The sequence below is a fragment of the Balearica regulorum genome, chromosome Z (genome assembly GCF_011004875.1).
Source record: "Balearica regulorum gibbericeps isolate bBalReg1 chromosome Z, bBalReg1.pri, whole genome shotgun sequence".
NCBI lineage: Eukaryota > Metazoa > Chordata > Aves > Gruiformes > Gruidae > Balearica > Balearica regulorum.
Genome location: NC_046220.1, coordinates 28,690,524 through 28,704,335, shown reverse-complemented (window position 1 = coordinate 28,704,335; position 13,812 = coordinate 28,690,524). Strand labels below are relative to the sequence as shown.

The 13,812-nt window shown below is 41.0% G+C and overlaps 1 protein-coding gene across 1 annotated transcript in view; it reads right to left on the bottom strand.

Moving 5' to 3' along the window:
* Positions 1-9,969, bottom strand: part of ST8SIA4 (ST8 alpha-N-acetyl-neuraminide alpha-2,8-sialyltransferase 4) — a 73,264-nt gene extending 63,295 nt beyond the window's left edge. Inside the window, exons 1-2 of the mRNA XM_075739383.1 lie at positions 9,453-9,969; positions 4,699-4,830 (exon numbers count right to left, since the gene is read on the bottom strand). Of these exons, the coding sequence (XP_075595498.1) occupies positions 4,699-4,830; positions 9,453-9,565 (245 nt within the window). The 5' untranslated portion in view covers positions 9,566-9,969. The remainder of the gene's footprint in view (positions 1-4,698; positions 4,831-9,452) is intronic.
* Positions 9,970-13,812: the final 3,843 nt, after the last annotated feature.

Below are 13,812 nucleotides of genomic sequence, written 5' to 3'. Positions count from 1 at the left end.
GGAGGACCACAAAAACAAAAACAAAAAAAAATGGAAAGTTGCTGCCTGGCTTTGTCTCCACTCTAGCCTTCCTCATGCCCTTCAGGGCACCCAACTCTCCCTTGAGCAGATAGGTTACTTCAGTAGCTGAGGCACGTAATAATCAGGCACAAATCTTCAGTGGGCATGCAAAAAGGAAAAGAGGACATAGTGTGACTCAACTACTGTTTGCCATATACAGGACAACCATATGTGAGTATTTCATGAATTTAAGCAAGTTAGAGTCAAAAGAAAGGAGTCAAATGAGTTAATCACCCCAACTGACAGCAACCACTGACTTTTCAGTTGAGGCAAGGGTCTAAGGAGGCAAAAAAACCTTAAGGTTTATTATGACTAAACCAGACTAGAGAGCCCCAGTTTGCATGTCTTAGAGACACAGAATATCTGAAGGTAACAGTGCTACTGGCCCCAAAATGTTGCTTCAAAAGCTTCAGAGTAATTGCTCCATTGCAAGTTCAGTATTTACTGCTTGCACTTCAGGGACTTATCATAGCTATTTCATATTAACTTGAAAGATGAACAGTGATAATAATCTGAACCTTTCTAAGGAGGAAGTTGCACCTTTTTTTTTTTTTTTTAATGATGTTGTTAGCATCTTACAAGTTCTCACAATTTTCTGACAGGAAATTTCCACTCATCGAGTTCTCCTTTACATTGCAAAGACATAAATACATCCTTGAAACACTTTTTTTTTCTGGGTTTTTTTTTTTTTGTTTTGCCCTCCTGCAATTCAAAACCTTCATCTGCTCCTCCCAACATAAACACCCACATTTAATCAAAAACAAGTTGAAGAAAGTCACACACTGAGACATCAGACTGCAGTTCATTTCACATAGGTCACAGATGTGCTGGCATCAGTCCTCTGTAGAGGGCTTCCCCAGATAGGTTTGTACCATCTCAGCCACATCTCTCTGAAAGTATGGCCTTCAACACCACTGAAATTTCCTAATTTCCATAACTGGAAAACCTTCACATTGTCTCAGAGAGCAGAAAGTACTTAAGACACAAAACCTTGCAGAAGGTGGATTCTAACTCTTTTTTATGACTGAAGTCATTCAGACAGAAGGGAAGCCAAGCAAGCAGTCTTCTTCCCTCAGGCACAGGAATTGCCAATTATTCTTCAAACAAGTTTTCAGCAATCAGAAGGTAATATGAGTTGGAAAAATCACTCTCCCACTAGAGCAATGATTGGCAAGGCAGCAAATTTGCTACAATCTCAAGTAATTAACATTACCTATCATTTCTACCTCAATCACAGAAAGTCTAGCTCTTTCTTGTAATACCTGCATAACATCTCCAAAGGGCTGCTGTCCTCCCAAAAGAGCTTCTATGCTCCCTAGACTGCCTCTTCTGGCTGCAAAATCCCAGAGAGCATCTTGTGAAACCAGAAACCCAGTGGAAGCTTTTCATCTTCCTGTAGGGTCCTGATAAAGGAGTTTGTTCACTCATTGATTCCTATCTGAGCCTTGCCAAGAATTCATAGGACCTTTAAGGCTGATAGACTGGTCATTTATCTGAGCAAAAATAAGATGGCCAGAGATGATGCCCATGGTCAACAAAGCAAATAGCAAAGCATAATATCCCAGTTGCCAGCCAGCTGCGTCCAGACATACCATTGATCAATGGTCTTCACATAAAGCAAAACTATTAAATATTTTCTACATTTTAAAATTGCTAATGTGGGTGCCAAGCTGGCGTAAGACACAAAAGTAGCTGCTGTTTATGGGTTATTATAAGTTTTATGAAATGTCTTTAGGCTGTACACTAATGGTTTCAAAAATTTATTTCTCCACTGCTAAGAACTGATAATTTTTTATACATTATTCAACAGGCGCTAGCTTTTTTTTTGTTTGTTACTCTCTTATTGTTATTTGCTATGGTCAATCTCATACCACAAGACTACCACTGTTCACATTAACAGTTGCAATAATAGAGTATGAATCATCTTCACAGTCTACACAGTGCATGTAATGTACTTTGGAGAGCTGAACAGTTAGTTTAACCATAAGAACACTATAGGAGATTTCTAGACACATTTGACGTTAGTCCTAATAGGTCTGCAAGTGTAAAAATATTTACGGCTAAGATGATTCTTACTGCTGTGACAGGGAAGAAAGTTGTATAGCAAACAGCCTGTAAAAGTGGAAGAAGAATGCACGTTGTTTAGTCAGCATCAAAGTGGAGCACATATCACAAGGGGTTGCATGTGTCTTCCTCAAGGAAAAGCATGCCAAACTTCCCTCTCTCACCACTGAGTACCATAACTGAATATGCTACGCATATTAGCAAAGAGAATTTATTGAAAGAATATAACTGGCTGGTAGTAATTTATGTCAGATTTTGGCCCTAAGTCACAGTAATCTAAAATCTTTTACTGGCTCAGTGAAAACATCTTCTGCCTGCCCTGGTGTTCATGATGATTTCATGTCAAAGCAAGACTAGCAATGTGGACATCTAAATAACAACAGCTTTATGCTCTCTACTGTACAGAGAATCTTTACACTGATAAAGTGGAACCTTTACAGCTTATACCAGTGTACAAAGTACATGTTTTTCTTCACTGTACTATTGAGATTAAAAAAAAAATATCCTTCACTGTATAATTTTAAAAAACCACCACATAATCACATCATGATACTTCTTAAGAGCACATTAGTAATTTATAAAATTACCGTTTTTCCAGCCAACAGTAAGGAAAAAACTGATTTTGAAACTTATGATTTTAGTACATTGAGATGATACACATGTAGTAACAGGCTAAAAAAAATCTAAAGCATTCTCTACTGTTTTACCTCTTTGTCTGAATGATGTGTTTTGCTTTTGAAACGTGAAAAATGAGCATAACCCCAGCTTCATTTTCTCTATTAATTAACATCAAAAAGTTATTGTAGTATTTTTACTTGTTTGTTGTTTGGCTTGAGCAGCAAGGTGTATTGGTTTTAAATGGTTCTGAAATATGACACTTAATTTTTCAACAAAACAACCGAAAAGAGTTATCTGTCTCTACTTACAGTGACTCAATGGCTTCCAAATCAGTTTATTTCACAAGTAAAAGTGTGCTATTTTGTCCTAATTGTCAGAACCATAATCCATGATTTGAAATTTTAAGAGTATTCTTCTGAAGTTAATCAATATTTCCCCAACTTAAATTGATAGTTATATGCATATAAAATTGAAATTCTGTTACTGATACAGAAAATCTGTTTATCTTTCCTGAACAGACATTCCTGGAAGAAACTCCATTCCTGAGCTGCACCTCAGCTGCATTTTAGGGCAACCACCAGGTCTTCACCAGTGGGAAGCATGGGTGCCTGAGGAGCTGCTGAGTGCTGGAGGGTCCCTTAGTCTAGGCAGTCAGGGAGCTGGGACTCCACAGTGCTCTACAGAGAACTTGCCAGGCAGCTGAGACACAGCTATAGGCTTCAAAGTATTTTGTTGCCTACCCAAATCCTGCCACTCTTTCCATCCCTGACGCTCTTCCTTGGATTTCACAGTAGGGCTGCACTATGTCCATCGTACCACAAGACTTCCAGAACATCAATCCTTTACTACAGCTTTGTACATTTCTGAGCTACCTATATGTTCTGCATGTTTTAGAAGTAAGGAAATAAAACAGCAGTCATTAAAAAAACTCTCTAAGTTCCACAGAGAAGCCATGCTTTTGTACATGGAAACACTGCCTGTTTAAGGGTGTTGTAAACTGTCCTTTAATTAAAAAAAAAAAAAAAAAAGGGAAATGACGTAGAACCACATTTTAATTAGATCAAATTCCTATTCAACATCTTAACATTCAGAAAATCAAGTCTACTCTGCTACATCATTGCTGCTAAAAATAGTTACTTTCTATCATTTTTCACAGAATATAACACTCCCAGCCCTCAACACTCCCAGCCACACTCTATACACTTCTCTCACTGGCCATCTTCCTGATTAAGACAGGGAAGATACGATGACAATACAACACACTAAGAGGCTTCTGCTTTCTGTTCTCCCCAAGGTGAGTAGATCCACTGTACTAAGACACATTAGAACTATAAGTCGAACACTGCTACTGTTTCCCCCTTGGCATGAGCCTAAACCTGTTTTTGGCCTTTCTGACTTGAGGAAAGAAAACTTCCCAAGATACAGGTATTGTCAATGCCTGACCTTGTGACTTGGACCAGCCACAGACAGGGTTGGTTTCACAGCACCTGACATCCTAGCTCTTGACTCCCACATCTAAGTTGTCTGCCTAAGCTCCCTTTGCAGTTAAGGCAGAAAAACTGGTATGTTTAGGGTACTTCCATGTGTCCTATTTCAGACCTTTAAGATGAGAAGAAACCATGTCCTAAAAGTGCCAATTTCTCACCACTGACTGCAATAGAGTTCTAGACAACCAGCTCAAATGTGGACATGCATAATGTAGATACTGACTGCACGAGTCTGACACAGCCAGATGAAAAGATTTTATTTACTCTTATGAAGGATGACTTGACTTTGGAGTCTAATATAATTTAGTTTCATTTAACATTGCACCCTAAATATGTACAGTTATGAAACATCCACCTGCAAACCATAAATCAAATGACTGTTTTCCAGACCAGAAGAATTATAGGCAATATGAAATAAAAAGAATTATAGGTAATATGAAATGAACTGGTTTTTATTTAAGACACTCACCTTATTTCCAGTACCAAAGAAGAATTGATTTTCCAACCTTCTACAGAATGCTGGAAGATTGAGGAGCCACCCTTTCGAACTATCTTATCAGAGCTATTGATCATTGATCTACTCAAACTCAGTTCACCATCTCTGCAATGCAATATAGAAAAGACACAATTACATCAAGGCTAACTGTAGTTTTAAGCAATTTACGTCACAAGCACCAGTGATATTTCCTTTTATTCACAACAAAAAGAAGCAATTATCTCCCCTTCAGACTTATTTTGCTTGCCAAAGCAAATAAACTATACCTGTGAGAAATCTATGGGACACCTATATCTAATAATTGAATATGCAATTTAAGAGCTTAAATATGTTTGTATTTGTAATGAAATAAACATAACAAAAATTACAATAAACTTCAACTTGTGAACCTGGACCAAACTTCAGTATGTTTGTGAGGCAGATTCTGCAATTCTATATTCCAAATTTCCAGTATTAAACTAAGAATTAAGTGTTAATTGTCAAGCCTTCCCCCAGTAATCGCTAATGTTCTACAATAATGGCCTAATAGACTGCCTTTGCCTCCTATTGATACTAAAAAACTTTCATGCCTGGAATTCTGGAGTTTAACAGCATACAAAACACAAAATTTTCCAAGACTTCCCGAAACTTTTGTATGCACACATTCAAATAGCTCCATTTGTCTTATCTTCTTCATCAATCCTATCACATTCGTAAATTTTGGTAAGGTAACCTTAAATAAATAAAAAAAAATGTAGTAAGCTGTGGGTGATGACTACTGAACATCTGATGAGGTATCATAATGTTACCACTGACAATGTTATAAGCCAATAAGGTCACACAAATGTGACAGAGAAGCTAAAACATTGCAAGCACAACTTAAGATGTTAGGTCTAAAATATATTTTTACCTCCACATGTTTCCATTATCTTTCACACTGTTCAGCTAAGTTCAAACATAGCTGTTAATCACAAATATATCAAAGTTGTTGCATATAACATTCTACCATGTAGAACGTCTTGTATCTCAGAAGTATCTGTAACAGTAATATACAGAAATCTCTTCATGCTCTGAAATACTGCCAATGACAATAATTTCACTTGGTTTGCAAACAGAACTTTTGACCACCAGCCATTCAAAAAGATGTGAGACTGTAAGCTTTCTAGGGAATCGCTGACCCTTGTTCATAAGTTCATAAAACAATTGCATCCTGGCCCTAAGCAGCATTAATGCAGTACATATATAAGTTATTAATATTTGGTAAATTATACAGCAGACTAAACTCAAATTAACCTGCAATGGGATGTTAATTAAGCTAAATTAATAAAACTGGTAATACGTAGTCATTTGCAAAAAGTACTATGTTTGCAAAAGCCCCTGTAACTAACAAACCAGCATTATACACTTCATCAAAAACATTGATTACTATTAATGCTCTCCCTCATCCCCTCTATGCCAACGTGCTGCAGCACTAACATTGCACTGACTCATAGGTAAGAGTGCCATCTACCGAAAAACCTACAACTTTAAGCAATCGTGTAGGTACAAGATCTGTATGCAAATCATCCAAATCACACTAAGTTGAGGGCATGGGAGGATGCTGCAGAAGTCCTAAAATTCAATAACTAAAATGTAATTAATATTTTTTGCTATTTTAAAATGTTTTATTTCCTAAAAATTTTCCATAATGGTTGTAAATATATTGCACATATTTCCTGCATAGATTTTCTAGATGCATTGAGTGTATGCATCTAAAGGAAAATTACCAAAATTCATCCAGGTAAAGAATTCAGTCTAAAAGTACTTCAGAGATGTCTCAAGTTTATGCTGGGTTAAACATTATCCAGTAGATACTTTAACAGTGACACAGGTGACAAAACTTAGCAACAAAATATGTTGCCAACACCTAAAACACCATAGCATTTGAAATGTGGTTGCCTTCCATACTCACAGTTTACATTTCCAATGAGCTATACAGATTGTACAGTAAAATAATGTTAAATTATGTTCTCATGAGCTAAAAGAAGGTTCTAGGCACTTTGTATTAAAGTTCTACCATGAACACAAAGGTATTCACTCACATGCTCCTTTCCCTTTTATTGGTATTGTTTTATTTAATTGTCACTTAAGGCAATATTAAATAAACTAACACATAAAAAGCTAAATTTACTCCAGAAAATTCTTCATTGTGTAAACTGTGAAATAAGTTTGGGCTATTTTCTATCTTCTTGAATTACTGCAAATCCTCTCTGATGAAAATGAAACAGCTGCTGTAGTGTGACAGCAACTTATGGGTGACAATGTCAGCCTTCACTCTGAATTACCTTGTCTTGGTGACCAATCAGACCAATATAATAGGACTATGTCTTCTCCTGAAGACAGTTCAGTAAATATAAGTAACTCTCTACAGATACATTCCATATCAGTAGAAGGTAACACTGCTTAAGAAACACTGCATTCCACATAACATGCATATTTCATTACTTGCTTAACCTTTAAATGGACATTACTATAGAGTTAAAGGGCACGTTTTCGCAATTATTAACCTAGCAAACTTTGCTATGAGAACACAGATAATTTAAGGTTTATCACATACTTTGGAATTGTACATAGTCCATTTTGGAATGCCTTCAGTGTCACTAATAACCATAAGATGGGCCACCTCGTGCATTCACAGTTCTGCATTACTGGTACTTCTGCAAGTAAAGAACCCCACAACTGACTTTGCTTTCCCATGTGGCCAGTCAAAAAAACCCAAATGTCATGAGCCCTTCCTTCAGGAGGAAGGCATGTGTAACATCAGTAGTGGCAGCAGATACTGGTAGTACAATTACTGGGTTGGGGTTTTTTTCTGCTTCTTAGAGTAACGGATGGGACAATGGGCTGGGAAAAGACACTATATTCCAACATCCTTAGCGAAAGAGAGTAGCACCATACTGCACAAGAAGTCTCACTGATACTAAAGAAGTAGAGATATCACTAAATGACTGGCAGAAGTACATTACAGCTGTATTTTGAAGTGTTGTTAAGGACATACAAATTTATGAGTAAATAAACCTATTTTCTTTCATTTAATATTAAGTTCATTTTAGTACCTTTTCAATTGTGTCAAACAATGTATCATAAGCTGGAGGGGACTTTTTCTGCAAATATATATGGATTCTACCTAGTGACTAATTTCTGAATCATTTTGGCAGCTACTTCTAGTCTGACAGGAAGAACATATTAAGAAACATGGGTATCTTTAATGCTGATTGTCCCTCACACATTCATTTTCACATGTATTTTTGCACACCTACAACCCAAAAATTTTAAACTTTTGTACATCTTGTAAGTATGCAGATACCACAGCATTGTGACAAAAACTGGGCTTATACCCAGGGTGAGTGAAAGTTACCAGCAAGTTGTGAAAATCTTTAATACGAAGGGAAGCAAACATCGCATTGCCAACCACACACACACTCAAGCTGCCAGGGCCTGTGCCTCCCGGGAGGCGCCGGAGCCACTACCGGCCAGCTGTGCCCAGCAGCACTCAGCTGCCTGGGCTCCGTTCCCACACTGGCCTGCCTAAGCAAGGGCTGGGGAAAAGACGTGCACTTTCTGCCTTTAACTCTGGGGACCGTGGAGGCCAAGAGGGGACTAAGTAGGTTTTAATTGCCCCAACTTCTTTCAGGCCCATACCGGCAATTACAACCTCCTCATGATTCCTCCTCAAATTAAGACAAGGGCTTACACCAAAGGAGGAAAATCTGCTGTGAATGCATTTCCACTTCAGTCGATTTGCACAAGCAAACAGGAAGTGTGAGCCCCTTCCCTGCCTTTGCTGATGTCACCGTGCCACGTCATAGTGCAATTTATGCATCCATCCTGTGAAAACAAAAAATTATACCCCTCCAAGGAGAAACAGGCTTGGTTGAAAACCCAATATCTTCACAGGATAGCTGCAAGTTGGGAGAAAAATGAGGAATACAGGCATACGCATACACAAACACAATGCATAACAAAGAGGAAGCTGAGGTGCACACAGAAAAATGGCAAGGGACTTTTCATCTTTTATTTTCAACAAGAAGACAGCAGGAGAGGGAAAATATGTAACAGATGGTCTCAGCGACAGACCAGAGTTTCCAGCAGAGGAGGCTTGGGAGCTAAAGGGGGATGTCCCTCACACTCTCGGAGCAAGCATGCCGAAGAGCAGCGAAGTTAAGGACATCTCCCAGGCAAACTTCAAGGACGGAGGCAGAGGCCACTCGGAGCTGCTAGCGCCACGCATCCCGGCACGCTCGCCTCTGAAGGGCTCCCCAAGCAGGAAACGAGGCACAACGCGCTTCGGGGGCCACCACTGCCACCTCCGGCCACCCCGGCCCTGGGGGAACTGCCGCGGCCAGGTGAACTTCCCCGGCGCGCACTATTACTGAGGGAGCAGCACCAGCAGCTACCTCGGCACCGGGCAACCGCCCACCCGTCCCTGTCCCCTTCGCTCCCAGCCCGTAGCCGCTGAGTTCCGCCACCCAAACCCGCTCCTAACCCACAGCGGTACCCCCGCCTCGCACAAGTCCCGTCCCCCCTGCCTTCCCTGCGTCGACCAGCGACAGCGCCAAGTTGGAATGGCACCGCAGGGGAATAGATCACGGCCTGGGGGGCGCCGGGTGACCTGAAGACCCGGGTGAGGCCGCGGGGAGGACTTCAGGCAGCGACATCGCCCCACCACCCCCTCGGACAGCCCTCCCGGCGCGGCGCTCCGCAATTACCCGGCGAGCGGTGCCTCCTGGCGCTCCTCGGTCCGCGACATTTCTTTCGTCTTATAAAAGATAAGGAGGAGACTTATCGTGCACACAGTCCACCTCTTCCTGACTGAACGCATGTCTTCTGCGAAACGCGGTCCCCCTCCCCCTTTTCCTTTGTTTGTCAGGGGTGTGCGGAAAACAACTCCGCAAGCGGCACAAATTGCCAAAAAAAAAACCCCAGTAATCTTTTTTTCGAAATAAAGAAAAAAAAAAAAGAAACCAGGAGGGCACAGACGCTGGGAGTTGTTTGGCGTTTAGTTTGTCTTTCACCCTGTCCTCGCCTGCCCAGGATCCGGGCTCGCAAGCGGCCACTCGCTCTCCTTGGTGGGGGTGAGAAACCCGTAGCGTCGCCGCTGCACGCTCGCCGAGCCAAGCTACGCTCCTCCCCTCCCTGCTCAGCTCTAGCTCCGGCTCCACTGCGGCCCCCTTACGATCGCTGCGGCGACGGCCCGGAGGCGATGCTGGCACCTCCCTCCCCGCGGCGGGGCGGTGGTGGGCGGAGCGCGGCCAATGGGCGCCGCGCAGGGCGGGCACCCGGCGAGGGACCGTGAGGAGCGGCAGCGAGCAGCGTTAGTCCTGGTTTGAGGTTGCGGCGGCTGCTGGGGGCTGCGGCCGTTGCTGGGGTCCGCGGCGGCTGGAGGCTCCCCGTTTGTAGCCCCGCTGTGTATGGGGAGGGGGTCCCTTTTTCCCCTGAAACATGTTGTACTCCGTCGCCTGTTGGGTTTCAGAAAGTTTGAGAAAGGGCCTTCAGAAAGGGCCGCCAGCGCAGTGCCTCTAAAAAGAAACGACACCCTTCCTTTTCTTAGAAGGAAGGTTTTTTCAGGGGTTGTTGTTGTTTGGGTTTTTTTCCCCTCTGTCCCCCGATGGGCGGTTGGAGCTTGAAAAGGGCATTGGAAGTTTTTCCCAGCCTCGGGAGCACTGCCTGTGCAGCTCCCCCGGCCCCGGCACCAGCGGGAGAATGCGGGTGGTGGGAAAGGAAACGGTAGGGGCCCTGCACATCCCCGCCGGGAGGTTAGACCCGGTGGCCAAATCCACCGCCCAACCCCTCCTCCCCGGCGTCCTGTTTCATCTACTTGGTCTCAACATGTCCGATACTTTCCTATTCCTGCTAGGACGATTTCTCTGAATTGCACAAAAAAAAAAAAAAAAAACCCCACCCCGCACTCCAAAACAACAACAACAAAACCCCCTTTAAAATACATAATGCAACGTGAAAAGAAATCATGAGCTATATCCACTTTTCTTAGTATTACTTTGCCCTCTTGGAAGTGACTGGGCTGTCCTGGACTATCCCTGTGTGCCAGGGATCTGCCCACAGCCCTTAAGTTTCCATTTATGGAGCGGGCTTCAATACCAATATCATTCATCTCCCACGGGATCCAAGGAAGAGTTGACAAATCTAGTGTGACTCCTCTCCTCTTAGGTTAAGAGCAGAGGCTCCTGGGATGACTGAACCTTCCCTGGGTCTATTTGGTCTGATACGCTGTCTCCAGAACTGTAACAGACATTTCACAGAAAGATGCAAGCAAATTTGAAGATAAGCATGGATTTTTCTTTCCTGAGAGAGTATTCCCTCACAGGCATTAAAAGTGAAGAAAGGTTAGGGGCATCCTTGAGACTGTCAGGGCTGCTAATAATTGTTAAGTTCTAAAAAATCAATTTTGTTTAATAAGAAAGGATTAATTCAACCTCAGTGGAATGGAAACTTTGCAATTTCCTTCCCCACAAGGCAGATCAAGCTGTGTTTTCTGTGCTCATCTCTGCTGTGGCTCTGATAACCTTGTCTCAGAAAATGACCTCTAAATAGCATCAGCAGCAAAAGGAGAAAACCCCATTCTATCTGTGAGAGTGAACTTCTAATTACATTTGGTATAATTCATGTCAGACAGTCTCTTCTAGATAAAAAAAATGGATTAAATGCAAAACCCTATTTAATACCTTTGTAAAAACTACATCATTTGCTCAGCTTAAAAGTTAAGATTCCATCAGTCTTGTCAGCCCTGTTGAACATCTGTAATACTCTTTTTAATACATTATATTATTTTTGTATATTAGATTATATTTATAGTTAGATGGGCTCATCAGCTACAGATATTGAAAATGTATACAGAGGATCCCAAATTCAGCCACCTTCAGTGGTGGTTTTACTCAGCGCAACCCACAACTGCCAATGGCAGTTTACAATATCAGTTAGTGACAGTAGATCTTGGTTTTGTGCAGGCCATGTGCACATTCAGAAAATAATGTGCCTTCAACTTCTTCTTCCCCACCTTCTGCTGCTCTTCCTTCCCTCTGAAGCTTAAACCCCAGCTAACCTGATGCTTCATATCGACCCCACGCAAGGTACTCCTGCTTGCATCCAAGAAAATTGTGGACTGATGGTGATGGGTGTCATGAAGTACCTTGCCTAGCAGTGCACTTTTCTCTCTGTGCTCAGTTCGCTTGCAACCGCTCGTTGAAATGGACCTCCACCACCTGGAGAGGCCAAAAAAGTTGACTCCAGACTGACTCTATGTACAGGTAGCCACAGCAGCCTCATCCAGGCAAGTGGAAACTTTTGGGGGTTTCCTTATGTCTGTGATTTTAAATACCATCAGCAGTACCAGCATGTGCTCTGTGATGCTCCCAGCATCCTTGAAGAACCTATCTAATATTGTAACTACAAGCTCTAAACCATCAAGACTCCAAAACTCCATTTATTAAAATGTAAAACTATCAGTTTACATCAGTTTAAAATATGGAGAAAAAGACTTCACCAAAAGTACACATTAATAATCTGTGGCCATTTTCCTGAAAATTCAAACTGTTACCATGCTTGCCATTCTACTACCACCAAAACAAACTGCTGGGTCAGAATAAGACTATGGGATCCTGAGAGGTAACCCAGTGCATCCCCTGTCACAAGGCAGGATTTGCGATATCACTTATGTACCTGACCCATATCATCTAATCTGTTCTTGAAGACTTCTGCTGTTGGCAGCTCCACCACCTATCATCTCCATTGATCATATCCTGCAGTGATTCACTGCCTTTATCTTCTGCGCATGCTATTCTAAGCTCTGACGTTATCTGTGTAGCAGGGTCCCAGAGTCACAGGAGTTGCTTAAAAGTTCATCCAGGGCAAGTTCTCAACTTGTTCAGTGATCTGTCAAATCAGTCCTGATCTCTATTTCAAAAATAGCCTTGCAGCTGTGATTACAGTGAGGAAGATCCCTCTCATGGCTGTTCTGACCAGGTTTATCTCCTAATATATTCTCTAGCTCTCTGATGTACTCATGTAACAGGCAGACTCATATCGTATATAGGCATATAGCATATATAATATAATTGAGCCAGGTGTTACATTTCATTTGCAATGACAATGTTTATTATAACACAAAATGAGTTTACTGTGTAGAGAATTGAAACATTCATATCTAGTACTTCAGTTCCTTTAATTACCTTTATTTAATGTATCATCATCGGCACTTCATAATTCTAAAAAGCTATCTAAATTATGCCTTGAAATGGTTTCCTTTCTCATAGAATCTAATGATTTTTAAATAATCAGTAGAGCTTATATCAAATAGTATGGTTTATTTTATATGAATTAAAGGAATGGATTAGCTCTGTGAACCCAGAAATATGTTCAGTAAGTCCTATGTCATGGCAGCTGGTGTTGACAGTAAAATTTCTTTCATGAAGACTACTGGAGGAGCAAAATGTGAATAATACAGATAATCATGCATTTAAGCATTTCAAATTTCAGAGTGCTAATTAGTTCCTATGGCAAAGAAAGGCTGCATTTCATGCTGAAGATAGTACCTAGAAACTTGATACATTTACATTTGTTAAAACATATTACCATGTAAAGTCCTTTTTGCATTAAGAGTATTTCATGGTTTGTGTGGGTGCCCAGAAATATCTTCTGACTTAATTCTGTCCTTGTTATCACTGAGGACAGAGAAACACTAGAAGAGTTGTCTGGGGAAGTTATAGCATTTCCATCAGTGGATGTCTTTAGGACCAAGTTACACAAATCTCCGGACTCTTAACTCAAGGTGGAGGTAACTTTTTCAGGTCCCTTCTGATTATTTAACTTTTTTTTTTTTAAATATGCAATTTTAGTGTAAATCTGATTTATTCTGATTATTTATTTCTGATTCCTATATAATAACTTTTAACAGAATACTCAATATTATGGAAAGATCATGTGTTTGTATATCCTTCTGTTTCAGGAATAGGTGTGGCTGATGCTTCATTCTTGCATTTGCTTAACACTTTTCACTCTGATTTAGTTCTATGCAATGTGTTTAATAGTATTAACTATTCAAATTTTGTAAAA